The following is a 22729-nucleotide window of genomic DNA, read 5'->3' on the forward strand; positions in this document are numbered from 1 at the left end:
CGCTCCGGAGCGCGGGGCGGCCCGTCACGGAGGGGCGGCGGGAGCGGCGCTGCCCGGGCCCCGAGGCGGCGGAGCGGCGGCGGCCCCGGTGGCTGCGCCGCTCGGCGGGGCCGGGCTGGGCGGGGCCGGACGTGAGCGAACTTCCGCGGGCGGCGGGGCCGCCATGGCGGGTGAGTGCGGGAGGGAGCGGGAGGGAGAGGGAGGGAGAGGGGGGAGCAGCCGGAGCAGCCGGAGGCGGGTCCTGGTGGTTCCTTGGTGAGCTAACGAGGTTTAATGTGCCCGTGGTGCCCCGCCAGCCCGCCGGGATGTCGCTGTCACGCCCGGGTGTGGGCGGTGCCCCGGGAGGAGCGGAGGACACCCGTGTCGCACCATGTGTGTTACCTCATCAGTGTGTATAAATATCTGAAGGGGGGGGTGCCAAGAGGATGGAGCGGGGCACTGCTCGGTGGTGCCGAGCAATAGCACAAGAGGCAGCGGGCAGACACCGATGCACAGGAAACTCCATCTGAATATGAGAAAGAACTTTACTGCGCAGTGACCGAGCACTGGGACAGATTAACCACAGAGGGTGTGGGGTCTCCCTCACTGGAGATATCCAGGAACCATCTGGACGCAATCTTGTGCCTTGTGCTCTGGGATGACCCTGCTTCAGCAAGGGGGTGGGACCAGCTGACCCACTGTGGTCCCTTCCAGCCTGATCCATTCTTTGATTATGTGTGGCCTTCACATCTGGGACCACTTTTCGGGCGTCTCTGTGGATAAAAGTTAAAGCCAGCAAACGAGCAGGCAGGGTGTTATTGCTTGGTGTGGAGCCCTGCGTTGGCTGCTGGGGCAGTGCCTGCTGTGTGAAGGTGGGGCTGCTTCGTGTGCTCAGAGGGATGTGTTGCAGGTCCCTGTTGCTCTCTGGGCTCCACGGAGACACCGTGAGATGTGGGCTTTGTGCTCAAGCAGTAAAGTGCCCACCGTCTGCAGCAGCACTCAGCCTTCCCCCAAACTCTTCCAACTCGTGTGTTGCCATGAATTAATTCATACTTTTCATGGCATGAGCACTGGAGGCATGCAGTAATTGTTGCCGTGATTTCCTATACTGCATTAGTATTTGACTGTCAGAAGACTGCTAGATTAGTCAGCTCTGCAAAGATGCTGCTGTCCGTGCTGCAATATCACATGCAGAATGTGCTCGTGTTCTTTAAATAACCTTGTTTTCTTATAAATAGTAATAAGACTGATAGATGAGGAATTAGATTTCATGACCAGAGACAGTTAATGTAAATTCTGTTTTACTTTAATCAATATTCTTCAGTAGAGCATGGAAATCATTCACACAAACTGCTGATGGACACTGATTTATTTCTGTATGCTTTAAATGGCTTCAATATCTTTATTTTCTCATACAGCAAAAAGTCCTGCTGATAGTACTCCAAGAAGGCCTGTTTTATCTGTCAGTGCAAGAAAAATTAAAGATAATGCAGCAGACTGGCATAATTTAATGATGAAATGGGAGAGACTGAATGATAATGGATTTACTGTGGCAAACAAAATAGTCAACATGAAGATCAGTGAGCAGTAAGTATGCTAATACACAGAAATAAAGACAGTGTAAAGATTGCCTTTTTTGTGAGATTAATCTGTTTTCTTCACTAAAAAGTTCTTTTTGGAGACAGGAGAGAAAACATGCCACAGTGGGTAAGCTAGCTCTTAGATCAAACTCAGCAGCTGCACTTTTGGGTTACATAAACTATTTATATTCAAATAATAAATGTCTCATAAAGATTAAAGTAATCTCATAAAGTAATGTCATTTGCAAGAAATGGAAAACATTTCTTTTACGTAGTCAAACATAACAGATATTTAAAATACTTATATAATCCACAAAGTTAAAATCTATAAATCTCACCCACGTGAGTTCCCTTACTCTCTTACATATTTTACACGTTTCACTCAAGCGAAAAGTTCAACAGATTTGAAGAAAGAATCAGTGATTTGTACAGACAAAAAAGTTTTAACAGTAATGACTTAAAAAAACCCCAACAGACAAAAAAACCACACCACCACCATACATAAACCCCCAAAACTAAAAACCAACAAAACAACAAAAAAGGTGAAAAACTAAAAAAAAAAAAAAAAAAAAACAAAAAAAAAACCACCAAAACCACCTCACTTTGGTAGAGCTATTATTTTGATACTGTAAAGAAAAACCTAATTAAGAGGGTTGTGAGAAGAAGCTTCTCCAGAGTCCTGACAGCTGAAGAGTTTGCCTGACAGGGTTCTGACAGGTACAAGCTGAGGAGTATTTTGCTGTAATGGTGCCAGATGTTGCTTTTGCTCTCTAGCAGCTCCCTCTAAAGTCTGCCAGGCAGGGTAGGTGTCTGTACATTGGCTGCTCTGGGTTCACAGATGAATGTTTTGGCTTAAATTGTGCACAAATATGAGTTTGTGGTGAGGCACCAGGTTGTCATCCAGAGCAGATGAAGCCTGGGCAAACCTTTTCCATTATGGGAGAACAACCTCCAACACAGGGGCAGAGGGAAAAAGTGTTATCTTAACACCTGCAAGCACACTGTTTTCAAGCACATGCTCTGAGGTAGAGTAGGTCTGTGTTTCTCTTGAGGATTGTGGTGTCATCCCTATTTGTTCTCATGGCCTTGTGCAGTTTTTATGTAGGTATTCTCACGAACAATCTGTGAGAGAGAGATTTTGTAGGATCAGGCCACATGAATTTTAAATCTGCACAGCTCAAGTAAACCTATATGCAATTGTTTACTCTGCCTTATGTTTCTATTTTAGATTTCAAGACAGAAAACTGGAGATAGCATGTGATAACAGTGTCACAGAACCTGAAAAGCCAACCCCAAGATACAACGAAGAACTGGACAATTGCTGTGCAGAATTACTCGAGACCTTAAAGCAGATGGTAACGCTCCTTTTCCAATCTTAGTCGATATGAATCAGTTCCAAGTGTGCTCAAATATGACATAAGGAAATGTTCTCCAGTATTTATTGTAGACAGAAAATTGGGGGTTTCTTTCATAGTTCTTTGGCTTCAAACCTAAATGATTATAAATCCAGCATGCACCATTTATTTGCCTGATCGGTAAATTTGAAAGTTGGTTTTACATCTGCCTTCTGTTTATAATTCTACTCCTCCCTTTATAAAGTGATCTGGAAATAAGTTGTACAAAGAATGCATTCTAAAACTGCACATATTCTCTCATACTGGATATTCTCTCTGTTTAGAACAAAAGAAACAACAAAGCATAAAGTAGTGCTTTACCTGCCATCATATCCTTGCAGCTGTCTTTGATCAGACATAATGCAGTTATATTTTTAGTCTGCCTACCTGCATTTGCTGTGCAGATCTCCTTCTCTAGAGAGTGGAGTAAGATAATTATTATGTAACCCTTTTTTTTCTGGATCCATTGCTAGGAATTAATGCCACCTGTCAGTTTGACAAGAAACAAACTGTATTTTTCTGCCTGAAACTGTAATTTAAAATTCATATTAAAAATAACTTTTAGAGCCTTCTGCCAAAGTGGAGGCCCATTAAAAAGATGGTAGATCTCCTTTTTTTACATAGGCAGCATACCAGTCATCCAGTATTTAGAAAAAGCAGGAAACTAGCTAGATTTCTCTCAAATTTTGTGCTGGGGGAAAAAGTAACAGTAATTTGTGTGTTTTTTTCATTGGGTTCTTTTTCCCTTGAGGTAATTTTGTATTCAGACTACCAAGTGTGTTGATTCAATTTTTTACTATTCCTGAGTAATACGAGTCTAAACAGTGTTAGATTGGATACTAAAAATAACTACAATGATCTATTTTATTTTTCATTCCTTATGAATTTATAGAAATATCTCTATTTTAACTGCTGGACTTAAAGATACTGCCTGCAAGCTCCATTTTGTTGTAAATATTCATCCCCATCAGCAATGCACAAAGTCAGGTGAACATGAAGCAAGTGAATGGAATGACCTGTTTTTTGAAGCAGGCTGTTAGATCAGCCTAGATACCTTGTCAGTAGTAGCTTGAGCTGCTTTTCTCACCTGCTGCTGATCTTTTGAAATCAAATTTAAGACATTTTTACATGGTAATGTAAGAAAATCTATGTTGATAGGGCTTGTGCTACACTTGTTTGATGTTTTTCCCCAGTGCTAAATTGCTATAGGAAAAACCTAGAGAGAGAAAAAATGACAGAAAGCTTTAGTTTATTTCTACATGAGGGAAACAAAAGAATGCAAAATCAGTCATATCTGCAGTGTTCAAAATTTCAAGATATCTCATATTAAATATATAGATTCCAGGTGTCATGTCCCTCTGGAGTTAAAAAACTGTGATTTAGAACTAAATAGCCTTCATAAATAGCATGTTTTTAAAAAATCCTTGAGATTATAGTAGCCTGATGTTCCTGAGATGTTCATTAAGATTACACATACATTATTTTTTCAGACAAAAATACAACTGAAAATGGAAAAGCTTACTTTGACTACTAAAGCAATCTGTGACTTGGAAGCATTCCACCATGGAGCTGGGAATTGCACAGCACCCTTCTTTCATACATGGCCCACACCATATTTCTGTAAGTAAAATATTGATTATCTTAGCTAACTACATTGTGTCTTTGATGTCATCTAATTTAAGACTGAAAAGTAAACCCTTTTATCTGGATGTCTTGCCTGAGAGAGGGTATATGTCTCCTTTACAATTGACTAATCAATAAACACATGAATGCACCACTTGGCTCAGGGTTACTGCTGATCCCTGCTTGTGTGAAGTGCCAGGCATTGTCTGCCATGCAACAGTTACAGCACAGAACTAAGCTTGTCAGCAGCTCACAGTGGCCAAGCTGCAACAGCCACGTCCTCTGAAGGGAGAGATTTATGTGCAAGTTGGTGGTGTTAAGCTGTAGGCTTAGCTGCTTGACACTGAAATTAAATCCTTGAATGCAAAGAGCAAGCTATACCTCAGTTAATTCTGCAGGCAGCCAAAGAAAAATACCTCTGATCTCAGTGTCAGTCAAGACAAGTAAAGAAATGTTACTGTCTACTGTTAATTCTTTTAGCATTCACTTGATGGCAAAAGGTACTGCCTCCCAACTGGTATTACCCCAGTTTTAAGACTGTCTGAATTCAAGAGAAGCCTGATTGCATGCAAACCAAATGCCTTCTTTGTGAAGTGGAAGTCACGTGAAGCCCTGCTTCTTCACTACCACAATTTAGCAGGAATTTTATGTATTAGTTTCTGTCAGCTTAAAAGGGTAAGAATGACAAAGACAACTGCTATCAAAACACCCATTGTGACTGAATCATTTAGTGATGCTGTCTACTGCATGAAAGACTAAATCCTTCTGCAGGCAGTGATAGTTCAGGCTAAGTTAGAAACACAGGATCAGTCTCTCTTTAAAAATAATTTGTATGGTTATTTTTTAGGAAGTCAGACAATTAAAGATTATTATACAGATGCATTTAATCCCCCTGCCAGTATTACTAACATAGCTAGTAACAGTATTAGTTTTTACATTACTTCAGTTTTGGTCTGTTGGGGTTTTTGCTGTTGTTTTTCGCTGTTGTTTTTCATTATTGATATCACTCATTGGTGATCATGCATTGCTGAAGTGCCTGACAGCATGTGGGGGCATTCTTTAGTTTAGCTAAAATCAGTAGGGACTCTAAAATGTGAAGCTTGTATTGCAGGATAGCATTACCAGATTTTAAAATCAAATTTCAGTTATTTGAGGAATAGCTATAATTGATAATTATTGATTCTAATTGCTAATTTTCTGGTGGATTCTGAGAACCAATACCACTGCTTATTCTAGAATTAAATGGGGACTCATGTCAAAATCAGATGTGTGTAAAATATATCCCAAAGCTGAGGAAATTGTTTAGCATTTGATATTCTAGTGTAAAAACATGATTAATGCTCTAAAAAACAAGGTGTCTGTATTTGGGCAATAGCTTATGTAAGGTAGGTGGATTTTTTAATGATCCACATATTTCAAGTGTAATTTAACTTGTAGAGAATCGCTGATATATTCTGGTCAATGTGCTGGGTTTTTTAATCCATTCCAGACGAGGTCTCTTTGAAGCTCTCCGAAATGTACAAGAAGGAACTACAACTCAAGCAAGCAATTGTACAAGACATAGCTCATTCTGCTGACCAGGATCTGCTGATGGTGTATTTATCATCGTGGTTATACCAGCCTTACATTGAGAACAGCAGCACACTGCTACTTGAAGCCATGCTGCTGGAGACAGGACACAGAAAGTGCTAGAATTCCAAAAGTTACATGGCTGGCTTCTAGTGATGCTTACATGAAACTGAAATGGCAAATTTCAAGGTTTACCACGTAAGTTGAATTTTTGTAAAACTTATTAAAAAAGTTTTTCTCTGTTTGTATTTATTATTTTGTCTTAGCTGATACTCCTGTTTCTGCATGGGACAATCTGGTTTGGGTTGTTTTATCCGTTTTAAGAGCAGTAGAGAGGATACAGGTAGGAGGCTAAGTCCCCTATAATCAGGAAGAAGTAAGCACATAGACAGCTACAGCAAAGAATGTTACTTCTTTCCAAGTCTTGACAATCTGAAGGACCTACACGGTCCCTTTGGCCATAGAATTTCAGCACTTCATGATCTTTCATGGGGGGTCTTTTGCATGATTTAACAGGACGAGTGCTTTTGTACTGGCTTCATAAGTGAAGAAGAGGAAGGCAAAAAAAGGCAGGATCCAAAAGGATCCACACAGTTTGGTATGTGATTCTGAAATGCAGTTGTAGACAATAGTGTAAATTCTGGTTTGGTTTTGAGTCTGGTGGTGTTAGGTGCATCACCCTTCAAGAGTGATCCAAGCCTGAACTACCACGCTGGGAAGATTTAGTACAACTCAGCATTCCACAGTCATATAAAAATGTCTTTTCTCTTTATTAATTTTAACTTTTTCTCTTAGAGATGTTTCATGAAAGCATCTATTCAATAAATAGAAGACCTCCTTCAGTCAGGGCCGTATCCTATATTGTTTCCTCCACCTCACAGGGCTCTGTGAGTTTTTCCTTGGATTACTGCTACTGATATCAAGTGATTTTCGTTTGCCTCTCTGTACTGATAGCTAAAGCAGCATCACTTACTTAACTGGCTCTAGGCTGAAACCTCATAAGCTTGATAAGTTTGCTGCAGTAACAGAACAGACAGACACGAATTGGTAAAGTTTTCTCAACGTGTTGCTGTGTTGAACGAGGTTCTTTCTGACAGCTAATAGAGTTCTATTCTTAGCCCAAATTTCTAGTGTCTAAAAAGCAATTCTGCTGTAGCTCAAGGAGAACACAATCAGTTAGGAACAGCTTTGTTGGGTTTTATTATTTTTCAGTGCAAGTGTTCCACCTAGTTTAACAGCCACTTTAATTTATCTGAGTAGGGCCAGACCCGTGTCACTATGGAAACACCTTCATACTTCAAAAATATTTTCCAAGGAGAAAAGATTGGTTCACATATAGGATTGTTCTTTTAAGATGGGAGTAGGTGTATTGTATTTCCCAGCATGTGCAAATCAATAGGGAAGACAGAAATGAAGCAAATATTCATTTTCTGCACAGGTGGAAATTGTGGTTTGCTTGTTTCTTAGAGGAAATAAGCTCTTCAGGAAGAGGTCTTCGTATTCACAGACCCCCTTGCTTATTGATTGCTGTCAGACATGGGAAGATTACTGCAAAATCATTGCAGAGATGTTTTGTCATTATAGCTCTAAGCAGTTGATTGTTATATTTGAAGCCTTCAGATGTAGTGATTAGACAGCCAGTACAAAAGAGTGTAATAAAGAATTGCTCACTGCAATCAAAGACTTTGAAAGACCAGCAGAATCTGCCTTTATATGCTACCTTCACTTACAGGGTAGGACTGTATCCTCTGGCCATTACCACCTCCTAATAAAACAAAGATGGGGAAAAACCCAAATCAAACACTACACCATAAACCCAACCACCAGACAGGAGCTCATTAATACAGAGCATCTTTCACAACCACACCTAAAAGGCAGTGCTTTGACTAATCAAATTCATCTTCTACTTAGGCAACCAAGAGAAAACCCAACCAAACAAATAAAACCAAACCAGCTACGTTAAAGGGACATAGATTATTTCACCTCTAAGTTGTTCTCTCTCCTGTTTAGACTCAATTTTTTGTGTTGTTCTTCAGTAACAATACCATGAAAAAAATTGTGTTCATATTTGATTTATCAACAAAACAGCTCTCCTGCAGATCAAGGTCCTTAGTGGATTTGTCCAGTTATCTCAGGAGCCTCCTTTATTTAGTAATGAGGTGACACACACATTTTAAGGATATGTTACCAATTTACAGCAATGTCTACTCATTCAACACTGTTCTTTTTCACCTCTTAAAACTTCTTGGAAGACAAGACAGTGCCTTGGGCAAGAAGCTGCTGGGAGGTCTCCACAAAAATACATTATCTAAGGATCGTATTGAAAGTATGACAAAAATACGAGATAGCCATTGCCAAGTGATTTGCCAACTTTTCTCCCTGCCTAGAGAAACAGGGAGTCACAGATACCTTTGTATTATGATTAAACAGTGCAAGGCAGTGTGAAATTACTAGGAAGGTCAAAGGGTAGAACTGATAAAGGATGCATCATGTGAAAGGAAAAACGTGTAATACCAGTCTCACAAAAATAGGCCATTGCAGACTAAAGCAAAAGAGAATTTGGTACCTCATTAAGGAAAATCAGATCACTAGTTATGCACCTTCCCCTTTTTGTCTAAGTAGCAGCAATTTTTAAAGGTGTGGATGAACATTACACAAAACTTAAATATATTTCCAGCAGTTCAGTACAAATCGGATCTTGTTTGAGGCTATTTCTGTCACTAACTCTGTGGATGGTTATTTCAGTAAGGATCAGCTAGACTGTCACATTGTTCCTGTAATGCCCAACTGTGGATTATACTTAAAACTGCCCATTTTTCCAGGCAGATTTATGTGCATCAAGTCTAGATGCTAATGAATATTCACACTTCGAAAAACTGCAATACCAAAAAGTGTTTTGTAACCTCAGTGGCACAGAAAATGCACATTTTTAATATAGCTTTTATTTTACCCATATACAGCTTGCCAGTACACAGCACATCACTGCTGAACAGCAGTACAACTTACTGCATTTTTAGATGGCTAGAGAGAGAGAAGGAATTAGGTAACAAAAGGGAACAGTGCAACAATTTTAGGGTTGACAGATTTCTACTTTCCACCCATCCCCAACATATAAAGCAAATAGAACAATGTTAATTCTAGAATTTTTGGTTGCAATGCTGCTAGATTTATATAAACATAAGTTATAAAAAGTACAGGGCATAGAAACAGTTTACAAATAAGTTAAATTTCAATTATCTCAGTATTCACATTAGAAAAATATACATTTTATAATCAGTCTTTTCCAGAAGAAAGCTTATAGGGTTTTTCTAATTTATGGCTCCAATTCACTTTGCGAGAGCAAAATGTCTTCACTTTGGCCACCTGCCTCCATTGCCAGTAGTGCTTCCACAGTTTCCAAAGGTATCCCCTCAGGTGTACGAATGTGCATTGTAGTACCGCTGGAATCAGTTACAATAACAATGCCCTCTGCCCGAGACAAAACAGCAGTGTCTGGATGAGACAGGATAAGCCCGTCTGAAGTCTGAATAAAAATCTGTTCGTGTCCCTGAGACAAAAAATCATGGCTCTCATCGGAAATCTCAAAAGCTACAGTTTCATCTACAGTTACTGTATTCGCCAGCTCATGTGCTTCCTCTGTGCCACAAGAATAGTCAGTCTGGTTTTTAAAAGCATTTTCATGGTTCACATGAGCAGACAGGGAGGCTCCCTGGACAGCGTCTGGGTGCGACTCAGCCTGAGCACTGTGTGGGTAGTTTATTGGCACAACGTTTGCTGAAAAAACCTTTTCAAGTTCCTGCATCTCGTCAGTCATACCAGCGTTACAAAGTTGCTCAGAATGTTCTTTAATTGCAAAATTAGGGTTTTCTTCTTGCAGTTCCTGATATTTTTGATTGTGGCCATTTTCCTCACTGGTTGGTAAGTCAGTGCTCTGACTGCCCCCTGCATGCTCCGACACGGAGCTGCAAAGTTCCGGAGCTGCCAGTCCACCCACCACATTCTCGCTCACAAAGTGCCCCTGAACCAGCTCTGGTGAACCATCTGCTTCAGCAGGCAGCACGACCTCAGTGTGCACCAGGGGTGCGTCACCCGCCAGATCTGGTCCCTGTATGTTCACAGGCTGGGAATATTCTATCCTCATTTCCACGGTCTGGGAGAAGGTACCTGAATTTTCAGCAGCGATGCTAACTCCTGAATCAGCAAGTGAATTATGTTCCTCTGCTGTTGGTAATGTACTTCCAGTTGTGCAGCAAGTGATATGCCTATCTTCTGAAAGCAGGATTTCTCCATTTAATGGATTAAAACCTGAAAAGGGGAAAGAAATATAGTTTTGTTGGGCAATCTAATATTGCATGACCAGAAAACTATTTTTCAGCAATAATTTTGGAGGGAAAGCTAGACTACTTCCCTGCTAGACTACTTCCCTGCTTTCTTCCCCCAAATTAGCAAACCTGAAGCACCTACAAGTTCCACAGAACTTCCCAATGAGAAATTCAGTATAAAAATACTTAAGGAATTTTTGCATAATGATATATTATCAGTATTTCTATGGTAAGATATATTAAAAAGCATAATTTTTCTGTTAATCCTGAAAACAACCTGGTCTGAAAGTCAAACTCAATTGTCTTCCATCTGTCATGCAGTCAGTAACATTAAAAGATAAAGACTTCACTGGGCACAAACTTGTCAGCTGCTCATCCCCATCACCATTAGTAAGCTGACAGAAGCATTTAAACTTGATAAAATTTCTGTTGATAATTAAGCTCATCCTGGACTCAGACATTTCATCAAGTTATTACATATTAATTAACTGTGCTAACAGCCCCAGCAGCACTTTCTTCCTGCGGCAGAAAAGGTAAAACACACTAGAAATGCAGTGTTTTACCAATTCCTGGACCTGGACCAAGTGCCAGATCACAATAACTACTAAGATGCAGTAGTATGACCTGCCAGTTTTTATTATTGCAGGTCAAAAGGAACAAGTAGGTTGGTTTGGGGTTTTTTTGTTATGAAAGATATCACTGCACAACAAAGGAGGCCTAACAGTGCAGAAGGGACTATTTTTAACTTTTTGCACTGTAGACTAGCAAAAGCCCGACTAGCAGATACAAGTGAAAAAAAAAATTTTGAAAACTCATATCCCAGAAAAAAACCACAGTACAGCAAGAAATAAGCATGGTCATACAGAGAAAGAAAAACAAACTAAGTGGGGGAAACAAAAACCACCGTTGACTGAAAGACATGCAAAGGGCAAGAGCAAAGCTGCTTACAGCAACAGCAGAAAAAGGCATTTACAAAGCAAGATGATGGTACTGATGTACACATCTTACTCGAGATTTTCTTTCTTTTCACTGCTACCCTGCCAATCTGAGGGGCAGCCTGCACTGGCACTCCCCCAAGATCCACTAAGCTCTGGTAATTCTGCTATTGCAGCCTGCTGAGCCAAGGAGGAAGGACACACACTCTGCTTCCTCTTCCTCTGCTCTCCCACGGCTGACACAATGGTCATGGCACCATCCTCATTATGAGGGATGGGATGGACAGGAAGCACACAGCAGAGGACAGTACCATGCTCACAGTACTGCAGTAGTATCAATAACTGGATTATCATGCATCCAGAATTGAACTACTGCTGTGGTCTGCATTATCCATGAGGCCTTTCCAGTTAAACTACTGCTTTTGAAGGACCTGGGGAACAAGTTAAGAAAAGAAACTTCCAAGACAAAACCCATGGTAGCTTGAAGAACAAGAGACTTGTTCAGCTCCTGTATGAACAGAACAGAATTGGTAAATGTGAAGAGGTTACCATCTTTTTCAAACAGTGTACACAAATTCCCACTCTTTTCTTTCACTTCATCTTGACTGGCATAAGCATTATTCACATTCTCTGTTATGTCTTCTAACTTGGTCCTCTTGGCTGGTGGCAACAGTTCCTCCCCTGAGTTCTGTCAATACAAGAGATGATTAACTGGCTGCCACCATAACAGTTGACAATATTGGAAAAGATCACAAACTAATTGTGGAGCACTTTGGGGAAGCTGAACCTGATGATGCTTGAAAACAGGATTTATGCTACAGGTCTTCCTAAAAGGTAAGGATTTAAACACAGCTATCACACTTTGCCAAAATGCCACCAATTACTTCTGATTCTTGGTTGAAATAATCTGGCCTTGCTTCAACATTACAGGATTTCCTCGAGCCTTTGTGATTAGCTGTACCCATGAAACCTGCTGTAAGCTCTGTCCAGCTTCAATACAGGCACAGCTTGCCCAGCATTGTTTGGTTCATGAAGAAAACACTATCAGGCAGAAAATGAAAAAAGCACTAGTCTAATTTATCTACCACCACGAACAACTCTGGATTAAACAAAAAGTAGATAATTCAAGGGGATGAACCACAGAGATGTGACATCCAAGAAGAGCAAACACGGCTTTCTGCTACAGCTAAACTGCAGACAGACTAAAGCTGGTCAAGCGACTCGTCAGAAAGAAAGGAACTGTTTTTGTGCCCCTCTATCTACCACCAATTAGCACAGCAACCACTTCTCCCATGTCCAAGCCTGCTGTAGGTTAGGCCATTTCCTCCAACACAAGTTATTGGAATTTGTTGGGCCCCCATTTACTAGAATCTCCACAAAATCCTTCCATCCCCATATCATGACATTACCTGTAAGCCTTTGAGATTCTGTCCTGAATGCTACCAAGTATCTTCCCAAAGTACATATTTAATGTGCTAGTTAATAGGCCCTGCTATGATACCACAGTAGAAAGTACTTTAAGTATTTCTGAACACCACAAAAGCCATACTTTAACCCAAGTCAGATAATACTAATATGATTTTGTTTTAACAAGTTTTAATTTGTCTCAGTTTCACTTTTAACTTTCACAAAGGTATTCCATACCTCAGCTAACCGTTTTTGTCCCAGTATCTCCACAGGCACTTGCTCACTAACCATTTTAATTACACATTGTGAACAAGAGTCTGCACCTTCTGTCTTTCGTTCTCCAGTGAGTATTTCTGTAATTCCCAGCGATTCAGCAACCTTTAAAAACAGATGTAGGGAAAAAAGTAAAAGTTAACCTCTCAAATCTGAATGCATAAATGCTGAAATGTGGATTAGTTCTCTTAAAGCTGAACTAGAACTACACAATGTGTAGCCTGACAGTCATCACGGCTCACTGCAAGTATTTAGACTCCCCTGTTTTCTACCAGCCTCCACATTGATACATGACCTTCATTTGAAGGTGACTATTAACAGGCAAACTCAAAAGAATCAGGAGTACAATGGTTATATATAGAATCCAGAGAGAGTTACTCAGAGCAGAGTTTAATAAAGAAGGTTGTTGAGGCTATCATATAAAAAAACATTTAAAGTCTTCCTGTTTAGAGTATCTCCGAGTAGGTTAAAGATTCTTTTCCCCCCTCCTCACATTCCACTCCTATGTTTCATCTTATCAAGGTAGGGTTGTTTTGGGTTTTGGTTTAGTCTTGTTTTGGTTTTCTTTTTTAAAGAGCATCATTCTATATTAAGAGTGCACATTAACACAGAAGGGAAAAAAGAAAGAGGTTCCATCTGTCTTTCTAGATGCAGCTTCACAAACAACAAATGTGAAATCACTAAAATAATAGTCTGCAGTTTTATTAACGTGTTCACTGCCTTTCACATTTGTTAGTTATGACTATGAACTGCATAGATGCATTCAGTTTGTCCTCATTTTGCAATGAAACTACTTATCGCTTTAAATCAAGGTCACTTATTTTAAATATAGACCCTCCTTCCTTATCAAACATCAGGATGTACTTTTATCAGCAGTTAATGCCAAATACACCTTTCAGTAACATGCAGCTTCATACTACCCTAGATATGCAAGGCAGGTATCAGCACTGCTAGAATTGCTTTTTATATTTCTAGTTGTATCCACTGACATAAAACTACAATTCTAGTTTATTCTTCTTTATTTCTTCTTGGTAAGTTGTTGGACTTTTTACAATAATGACTATTTTTGCTAATCAAAAATCACGTTTTCTTCAAATAAATTCACCAGCACAACAAAACCTATCAGAGAAAATTAAAAATGCAATGCATCTAAAATAAAGCAGACAAAGGAAAAAAAATCATGGTTCCAAACAGTGCTTTATTACCTTAGCATCTTTTATTTCAACAGGCTGCTGGCAACTCACAGAATCAGAATTACTGAGGTGATCATAAGCCATTTTCTTTACCATGTTATGCAAGTCTTCAAATTCCCTATACACATCTGGAAAGTAAGCTTTGGCTGGATATCCTTTTTCAACCTAGAAATAAGAGGGGAAAAAAAAAAAGGGCTCGTTTCTCCTGTATTTTAAAAAAGATGAAATTAAAATCTGTCAAGTTTGTTTTGTTCAACATTTTAAAACAGAAACATTAAAGTCAAAAGATTATGGAATGTTCAAAATGCCACTGAACCAGGCAGCAAAAAGCAAGGCTTTGTGTTGAGACCTAGCAGAGTTTTGCCTCTGTAAGACTGAAGTGATGTGTGGAACATCTACGTGCCATACAGTTCCAACTTAGGAAATTCAATTATGTCTCTAAAGGAATCTTTTAATGTATACTAATGAAAGTGTCCCAAAAGTAATTTAACATTTTTACATAAAAACTCACCTTCATCAACAGAAATTCATACACTGTAACAAGCTTTGTAAGACGTGGGAGAGCCAGCTCCATTAAGTCTTCATTATCACACTGTTGTATTAACTGTCAAAAGCCAGAATGAGTTTATTAGGAAAAAGCAGCCCACAGGTTATGCATCCCATTTGCAGAACATAACATATCACTACTTTTTTTCTGAAAGATATGCCCTATGTTTAATCAGCTTGGAGAACAGATGCAAACTAACACCAAAACGTTAAGTTAGAACACCTCAGAACAGTTACTACTCATCTAAAGACAAAACTCAGTCCCACAGATGTTGCCAATTCATAGAAAGAACAGCAACCTCAGTAGCTTTAGTAGCCATAAAGGATCTACAACACATAGGAAACAGAAGAGTGAACTGTGTTAGTTGCATGGATTTTAATCCCCATTCTATCCTCCCCCAAGACCTTCTTTGTGGACTTGGTTGTTTTTTTTTCTTTATTGATGTTGTTCAACTCCAGTTGAGTTTGTGATTTTTACTGTGTTGGAGGAGATAGATATTAGTGGCTAGTAACTTTCCTTCTCCAGAAAAAGGATAGCAAGAGTACATCTACATGTCAAAAGCCCCTTTCCAGACTGACATCCCATTTTCTCTTTTTCCACTGTTCTGCTGGAAGTATTTTTTTTCTTAAAAGACAACTTAATGTCTTCTTCTGAGAAGACATCTTAGGCTTTCATCTTGTCAGTACACAAGTATGTAAAAAAAAATTCCAACAAAATCTTTTTTGAAAATAAGTGATTAAAAAAAAAAAGGAAAAAAAAAAGAGGGCAGGGGGAAGACACTTGTGAAGTAATTGCAGAAGAGAACCATACCTCTTTTAACCTAGCTTTTCTTCTGAATACATTGTGTTCTGCTGACACACTACTAAGTGACTTTGAAGGGGACTGACCAGGTCTGCTAAGCCTTCCAGAACACCTGGATCTTCCACCCATCCTTGGTCGACCACGTCTCTTTGGTCGTCTGGGCCTTCCAGGTCCCTTTGGAGTTACTGGTCCCCGGTGTCCTGAACTGGTTTCATTTTGTTGCTCTGCCAGCAACTGTCTGCTTTCTGCAGTCTTTGAAGTCTTAATTAAAAGAAAGAAAAAAGTATTTATTCACCATTTTAAATACTATTTTGAGGAAGACAGTTTTATAATTAAGTTTGTCATCTATGCAAACAACAAATAGCATATTAAAAAAATGCAAAGCTGGATACAAACATAACTTGCAAAGAAAAGTTGTGGAATAAATCCAGCACATTAGTAAGACTGCTACTTCTGCAACACATACATGCCATTATTTGCAAAGTTAGTATTTTTGATCCACAAAATGTCATCCAAAATACAGAGATTATGGGAATATAATTAAAGAACTGTTTTAAGTCAGTTAAATACATTTAATATTTTTGAAGTAAAATACATCATCTTCAAATAAAGAGGTTGTAGAAATAAAACTTATTCAGCAGTTAAACATACCCAAAGAGTAAGCTGGGTTTTATTCTAACCATGTCAAAGCATAAAAAATTTATAGGAAAGACAAGAACTCTTACACGGACAAGCCCACTAACTGAATATCAAAATATATTGCCCAGTTCCCACATTTCAAAATTCTTAGTCTTCCCAAGGAACACAGCTAAGAAGCAGCTCCTGTTACAGGACCCCATAAAAATAGAAAAGGTACTTTTGAGTTGCTAAGTTATTGTGATTTCAGGGCAATTTTTTTTACTGTTCAAAGCAGTAATTTCTTACTGAACACATCTTCCCTTCCAAGCTAGAATTTCTAAGAATGTTCTAGTATCTTTTAAGAAAGGAGTTTATAATAGTACTGAGGTATATCAGGCTTCTTTGCATAATCTGTACGTTTGCATCTCAGCATTCAGTAGCTCCCTACTATTCTACTGATTAGGAAAGCTCTAAAAATGGCGAATTTATGTCAGTTCTATCCAGGGATTAAGTTACTAAATTAGTTCTAAATGTGACATCAGACTAGGCTGAGCGTGGGTATCTTGATTGCCTTCCTGTCTGTATCAATTTTAATAATCCTGCTATTCTTTCTAGGAAGTATTCACTTGACCAAAACCTGTAACATATCAATGAGTTTATGTGCAAATGTGTAGAACACATTTGTAGAACTTGCTAGTTAAAAGCAGCAGGTACAGTCGCAATCTAGGATTCAGGAGTAGTAAAATATACAAGACTAAGTCTTTTCTAAATCCTCATCATCCTGGGTAAAATAAGTGCTGTACAGGGAAGTAACAACTCTACAATAATTCAAAGAGCAAACTTCAGTATTCTGCAGTTCTCTTTTTCCAAAGATGATACATTAGTGTAGAGGATGAGGGGAGGTTGGGTTGCTGCACTGGCAACATAAGCTGTACATTTTTGCTTTCCTGAGAGCAACTTCATAAGTACAAACTAAATAAATGTGACACTCCTACATCTAAATGAGTACTTTTTCCTAGACAGCAGCTGCATCAGCTCTTGCTGCAAGATGTTAAGAGTCATTTAAATATTAAACCAGAAACTTTTAAGTTACCAGCTTAAAACATCACAGAAAAAAATTTGCAGCTGAAGTAGCTTCCAACCCAGAGAGTCAAGTTTAACCAGAGTATTTGGCATGCAAGGTTTCAAAGCCAGGCTTTGAACACCTGTTCTAGGAAAAGCTGCAGTCCACTGCTGTGTGGAAAATAAAGAGATTTTTGTGATGACACTATTGCAGTAACAGAAATTGATAGAGCAGATAATGTCCTGCTGTCATGCTAAAGGCTGTAAATGAATAAGAGTGTTCTTATCCAAATGCAGAGAAGAATGTATTTATGCAGACAAGGTGAAAACTGCATGCAGTAACAAATGAACACTCAGTTGTAGGTGTCTGTGCAAGAGTACTATTCCTGCAAACTGCAAGAGACAATTTGATTTTTAAAGCACTTCAACGGGAAATTTGTTTAATGTAGTGTATAGGTGGATATTTCTGAGCAGAACAAGATGATATGGCTGCAGAACTGCCATTCTACTTCCCACAGAACTGACAGCTTTTCCAAGTAACACTTTACCTTTTCTCCAGCCTTTGAATCAACAGTTTCTTCCAGATTGGTAGCTAGAGCATTTTGATGATTTAAAGTGACAGCAATTGAATCCAAATATGCTGGACTCATCCTTTCCTCTCTTATTCCACAGGCATTGTCCACAAATATACTTCCATTAGGCTTATTTAGAGGTATTTTTTGAGGTGAAGACTCCAGCTGTCCATGGCCTGGGTTAAGTTTATAATGTCTTGCTAATCCTCCTTTTCCTATGTAAGATTTTTCACAAGTCTGACATTTAAACATTTTGGGCTTCAGATTATAATTTGAAGAACTGAATAATGCATCCTTTCCCTTCACCTTTCCTTCTTCATCATCTTCTATACTCAGCTCAGAGTAGTCATCAGAATCAGACTGATGACCATCAGCCAAATCCTCCATTTTAATGAATTTATAGTCTTTAGCTTTGTATTTGGGGGGGCGTGAAATCCGTCCAGAACGAGTTTTCACCTTCAAGGATTTTTTTAACTTGTCATCCTTTTGCTTTTTTTCAAGGCATGGTGTACTTGAACTGGCTGCAGCCACGGTAGTGTTTGGAGACCTTGAAGCCGACACTGCGGCACGAGCAGCTTTCTGTCCATTTACCATCTTAGATGTGGGAATCTTGTTCACAGACACCGATCCATGAGATGGCAAAGGTCTCTGCATAAGCAACTGAACTGGAGACTCGGAAGAACTATGCAGGAATAGCTGCTGCTGCTCAGTTCCTGAAACAGGCTGTATCCTAATTATCTGGGGATTAATAATGCCAAGTCCTGGCATGCCAGAATTCCTACCAACCGGCTGACTCAGCGTTATAGTTTTGGACTGGACTGGTGCCAATGATGTCATTGGCCTTTCAGTTTCCTTCATCTGTCCTGGCTGAACTTGGACACAAATGGCTTCCAGCTGCTTTTGTGGAAAAAAGGAAGAGTTGCAATTACACAAATACAGTATTAATAAATACAGTACTTATCAAGATAATACACACATGCCCTTAAAGAAAAGCTTGAAGAAACCACTGCACATCATAAGTTTTCCATTTTAATGCATCAAAGCACAGATTTAACATCAAAGCATAAATTCCCTTCCTTCCAGCTACGGGTTTTCCTGCACATTTACTGCTGTGATTGCTGTTCAACTAAAGCATGTAAAGTTTGCTCTGAGGCCATGTCACAGCTTTGTTTCCTGCTAGCAGGCCTGTTTGGAATAGCAGAGTCAACACCATCACCAACCTTCATAACCTTCAGCAAACCCCACACGCAGGAGAACTACAGCATGCTACATGACACAGGCCAAATACCTGGTCCAGAACGCACTATAATATGTGCTCACTTCAAAAAAACTTTGTGGTGATGATTCAGAGAAGGTACACGTTATTGATCATCTCCCTCACAGTCTCTCCTCCTCATCCAAAGTTCTGCCTCAACTCAAATCAATCACTTGACAACCCCTGCACCCCAGAACGTGGGCTGAAAGCAGAGGTACTGTCACCTTCTTGTAAGAAGTGCACACATTATCTACCTGTGCATCACTACTGTGAAACATCCCTTCTAAGCAGTTCTCACTGCACATATTGTCAGACAGAAACACTGACCACGGCAGCTATTAGCTACGTTCAAGTACAGATTTTCCTAAACCACGTTGAAGCCTGTGTCTTTGAGCTGTGGCACTCGAGTCTACACCCGAGGGCAGGTGTTACTGAAGAGGAAGGCAAAAAAAAAAAAAAAGAAACATATTTAAAGCAATTAAGCAATTAAACCCGCCGGAGCCGTGGATTTCACCACCGAGTGGGTACCGCAGGCTCCCTCTTTCCCTCCCCGCCCAGCCCCTGGGTTACCTTCTGCGGGAGGAGCCGTGCGGCCGCCGCGGCCCGGCCCTGCTGCAGGGCAACCTGCTGGGCCACGCTCTGCAGCTGCCGGGCGGCGTTCTGCATGATGCCGCCCGCCGGGCACGGCTGCAAAGGGGGGGCGGCGGCGGCCGCCAGCGGCTTCTGCTGCTCCTGGGCCTTGCTCACTTGCTCGATGACCCGCCGGAGCTCGGCGGGGGCCAGCGGCGCGGCGGCGGGCCTGGCCGGCAGGGGCGGCCCGGGGCTCTCCAGCAGCCGCTCCAGCAGCCCCGTGCCCTCCGCCGCGCTGCCGTCCGCCCGCAGGTACAGCACGGCGCCGCTCCCCGCCGCGCCGCCCTCCAGGGCGGACAGGCTCTGCACCAGCTCCTCCGTCACCGCCAGCAGCTCCTCCCGCCCCGCCGCCGCGGCCGCGCCGAGGGCAGCCCCGGGGGGCTCGTCCTCAGGGGGCGGCGGCGGAGGCGCCCCGGCGCCCCCCGCCCCGGGAGCCGCCATCTTGGCAGGCGCGGGCGGGCGGGCGCCGCATCCGCGGCCCCGGGCGGTGTCAGCGGCGCGGGCGGCGCGCGGGGCACCGGCGGCGGGGCCAGCGGGGCCAACGGGGCCAATGGCGCCCCCGGCAGCGCCCGCCGCGCCCCCCCGGGGCGGGGCCGCCGGGAGCCGACGGCGGCTCGCGCGGGCAAAACCCGGCGGAGGTGCGCCCGCAGCGCCCGGCCCCGGAGGTGGGACCTGCGGGTGGAGTTAGTGCGAGTTGCGCTTCCCCGCGCTCCAGGTGCGGTCAGTACCCAGTGTCAGTACAAGAGGGACGTGGACCTGCTGGAGCGGGTCTAGCAGACGGCAACGGGGACGACTGGAGGACTGGAGCATCTCTCTTACAAGAAAAGGCTGAGGGAGCTGAGCCTGTCCAGCCTCGAGAAGAGGCGACTGAAAGGGGACCTCATTAATGAGTATAAATATCTAAAGGGTGGGGGGGTGCCAGGAGGACGGAGCTGGGCTCTGCTTGGTGGTGCCGAGCAATAGCAGGAGAGGCAGCGGGCAGAATCTGGTGCACGGGAAGTTCCACCTGAACACGGGGAAGAACTTCTTTACTGTGCAGTGATCGGGCACTGGAACAGGTTGACCGGAGAGAGTGTACAGTCTCCTTCACTAGAGATATTCAAGAACCATGTGGACGCAATCTTGTGCCACGTGCAGAATAACCCTGCTTGAGCAGGGAGGTGGGACCAGGTCTCCCACTGTGGTCCTTTCCAACCTGACCCACTCGGTGATTCTATGCTCCGACAGTCGCTCTCACCGGGCAGGGTTTCGGGAGCAAGACAAGCGACCAGGTTGCAGGGAGTGCGTGAAGCGGAACCTGCACGGTGGAAACCGCGCCCAAAGGGGTGACCCGAGCACGCCGCAGCCGCCCGCGCAGAAACAGAAATGGACGCTGTGCCCGGGCCGGGCGGGCTCCATCTGCCGCAGGAGCATGGGCAGCGCTGCAGCCGCCCCGGGTGCTCGACCCACACACACGCACACCTCACCCCGCGGCCGTGCCCTTGTGTAGAGGTCACCCCGAGCGTCTCAGGAGAAATGTGTGTGCGGCGGGTGGGAGGGAGTCGCTTGGACAAGCTGGGGAGACGGCAAAAAAGAAAAGCTCGGATGGCCCGTACGGGGATCGAACCCGCGACCTTGGCGTTATTAGCACCACGCTCTAACCAACTGAGCTAACCGGCCACTTGACGGCGTTTGTCGCCTCTGCGGTAGATAAGGGCATAGTAGCCCTACGACGCCACAGTGAAGACAACAGCCGAGACGGGGAACCTCCTCGCCCCCAGGAGCGCCGCAGCCGGGCCCGCGCAAGCGGGAACACACGCTAAACTCTTCAGCCAAACCACAAAGCAGTCTGCGCTCCTCTTATGGAGATGCAGCGCCTGGGAGGTAATAACAATAACACGCGATCATGGGACAACTAATACTTCTCCACGTTTTCTAGGATATGATTCCAGTTTCATTTAATTAAAATATCTGAACTGTTTTTTAAAAAAAAGCATTTACTCTTCTGAAGTTTAACGCAGTGTTAGCTTGCACGGACAAACGATTTTCCTAGTATTTTGATACTTACAACATAACTTTTCTGCTCACCTTTGAAGTCTACGTTAAAACACACGATGTCTGTTTTGGCAAACACCGAGGGGGTGAGGACAATGGGGCGGGAGGCGACGACACAGCGCTCCAAAATGCAGCGGTTTTTTGTGGAGGCTGGTTCACTATAGGTCGGACTGTGGTCTCCGAGCTCCTCTCCAGTCTGCTCCCCCCATCCCATCCCGGCACATCCCGCATCGCAATGGCGCGCGGGATCCGCCAGGGATCAGCCCATCACCGGGGATGAACCTGAGCGACAGGCGCTGCTCCGGCCACAGCAGCCAGGGCCCGCCGCTGGATTTATGGAGCACTAATCCGACGGTCCCAGGGCTGCCTTCCTTAAACCCCTCGCTGTCCCCGGGAATTCCGCCCCGTGGTGTTGTCCAGAACGCGGCTCAATTCACGCACAACGCAGCGACAATTCACATACCGAGGCGAGGGTTTTCTAGGTTTTTTTATTCCAGTTTGCACGAAGTAGGGGACTGGGTAGTAACCCACAAACTTCCAGCTCACTGATCATCAAAACTTAACGCTATTATACATTTTAACAAACAAAGGCATCGGCATTCACTGGTTACAAATTACACAGCTTTTCTATTAATGAGTACTCAAACCCTTATTTGCTAGTTAAATCTCTCGCTTCTCGTGCTAATTAGTCGGCAGGCGCATTCTTCCTTCCATTTGAGTCTGGGGTCCGTTTTGGGTACGTGGTCAATGGGTTGCAACCTCGCACTACCGGAATTACCCTTCCCCCAGTTACTGCTCATCCCAGTGGCTCTCGTCCAGACAGCCGGCTCACTTTGGGATTGCCTCCCCTTTCCCTTAAAACAACAGACTTAAACCAAGCACCACCGTTCCCAAACGCGCCTCACCTGGCGCGCACGGGCGGGGCAAGGGGCGTA

At 42.6% G+C, this 22729-nt stretch overlaps 3 protein-coding genes and 1 non-coding gene across 13 annotated transcripts in view; 1 reads left to right on the forward strand and 3 right to left on the reverse strand.

Moving 5' to 3' along the window:
- Nucleotides 1-115, reverse strand: part of TECPR2 (tectonin beta-propeller repeat containing 2) — a 52382-nt gene extending 52267 nt beyond the window's left edge. For 5 of the 6 annotated variants that reach the window (XR_007900161.1, XM_051769612.1, XM_051769608.1 and 2 more), the window contains exon 1: nt 1-115. The gene's annotated coding sequence lies outside the window, so the exon portion shown is untranslated. The other variant, XM_051769610.1, reaches the window with a different exon arrangement.
- CINP (cyclin dependent kinase 2 interacting protein) lies at nt 62-18448 on the forward strand. Of its 3 annotated transcripts, XR_007900167.1 has the most exons (6): nt 291-372; nt 1398-1566; nt 2788-2914; nt 4444-4573; nt 6066-6343; nt 18377-18448. XR_007900167.1 is itself a non-coding variant. In XM_051769625.1 (5 exons), the coding sequence occupies exons 1-5, from the start codon at nt 164-166 to the stop codon at nt 6266-6268; spliced, it is 636 nt and encodes a 211-aa protein (XP_051625585.1). In that variant the 5' UTR covers nt 62-163; the 3' UTR covers nt 6269-6389. The 3 variants fall into 3 exon arrangements, 2 of the variants coding, with proteins under 2 accessions (XP_051625585.1, XP_051625584.1); XM_051769625.1 differs by lacking the exons at nt 291-372; nt 18377-18448 and adding an exon at nt 62-170 and having other exon boundaries at nt 6066-6389; XM_051769624.1 differs by lacking the exon at nt 18377-18448 and having other exon boundaries at nt 6066-6389.
- Nucleotides 9068-22669, reverse strand: ZNF839 (zinc finger protein 839). Of its 3 annotated transcripts, none has more exons than XM_051769616.1 (8): nt 22573-22669; nt 17852-18772; nt 15633-15884; nt 14787-14879; nt 14288-14440; nt 13047-13187; nt 11952-12090; nt 9068-10450 (listed from the first exon to the last, which is right to left on the reverse strand). In XM_051769616.1, exons 2-8 carry the CDS (start codon nt 18731-18733, stop codon nt 9459-9461), a joined length of 2652 nt encoding a protein of 883 aa, XP_051625576.1. In that variant the 5' UTR covers nt 18734-18772; nt 22573-22669; the 3' UTR covers nt 9068-9458. The 3 variants fall into 3 exon arrangements, with proteins under 3 accessions (XP_051625576.1, XP_051625575.1, XP_051625574.1); XM_051769615.1 differs by lacking the exon at nt 22573-22669 and adding an exon at nt 19701-20264 and having other exon boundaries at nt 17852-18769; XM_051769614.1 differs by lacking the exon at nt 22573-22669 and adding an exon at nt 19701-20263.
- On the reverse strand, nt 21346-21419 carry TRNAI-AAU (transfer RNA isoleucine (anticodon AAU)). Its single transcript has one exon. It is a non-coding gene; the product is annotated as a tRNA-Ile (tRNA).
- Nucleotides 22670-22729: the final 60 nt, after the last annotated feature.

Source organism: Manacus candei, unplaced genomic scaffold, assembly GCF_025592945.1.
Source record: "Manacus candei isolate 608988 ecotype Guabito, Panama unplaced genomic scaffold, ASM2559294v1 h1tg000109l, whole genome shotgun sequence".
In the NCBI taxonomy this organism is placed as follows: domain Eukaryota; kingdom Metazoa; phylum Chordata; class Aves; order Passeriformes; family Pipridae; genus Manacus; species Manacus candei.

What these genes read in the sequence shown, in the direction of transcription:
- CINP (XM_051769624.1), top strand. Translation starts at nt 306, where the DNA reads ATGTCGCTGTCACGCCCGGGTGTGGGCGGTGCCCCGGGAGGAGCGGAG. An exon ending in TCGAGACCTTAAAGCAGATG is followed by an intron (nt 2,915 to 4,443) that starts GTAACGCTCCTT and finishes TTATTTTTTCAG; the next exon opens with ACAAAAATACAACTGAAAAT. An exon ending in ATGGCCCACACCATATTTCT is followed by an intron (nt 4,574 to 6,065) that starts GTAAGTAAAATA and finishes AATCCATTCCAG; the next exon opens with ACGAGGTCTCTTTGAAGCTC.
- ZNF839 (XM_051769614.1), bottom strand. Translation starts at nt 20,201, where the DNA reads ATGGCGGCTCCCGGGGCGGGGGGCGCCGGGGCGCCTCCGCCGCCGCCC. An exon ending in CACGGCTCCTCCCGCAGAAG is followed by an intron (nt 18,773 to 19,700) that starts GTAACCCAGGGG and finishes TTTCCACAAAAG; the next exon opens with CAGCTGGAAGCCATTTGTGT. An exon ending in GACAAAAACGGTTAGCTGAG is followed by an intron (nt 12,091 to 13,046) that starts GTATGGAATACC and finishes TTGTATTGACAG; the next exon opens with AACTCAGGGGAGGAACTGTT.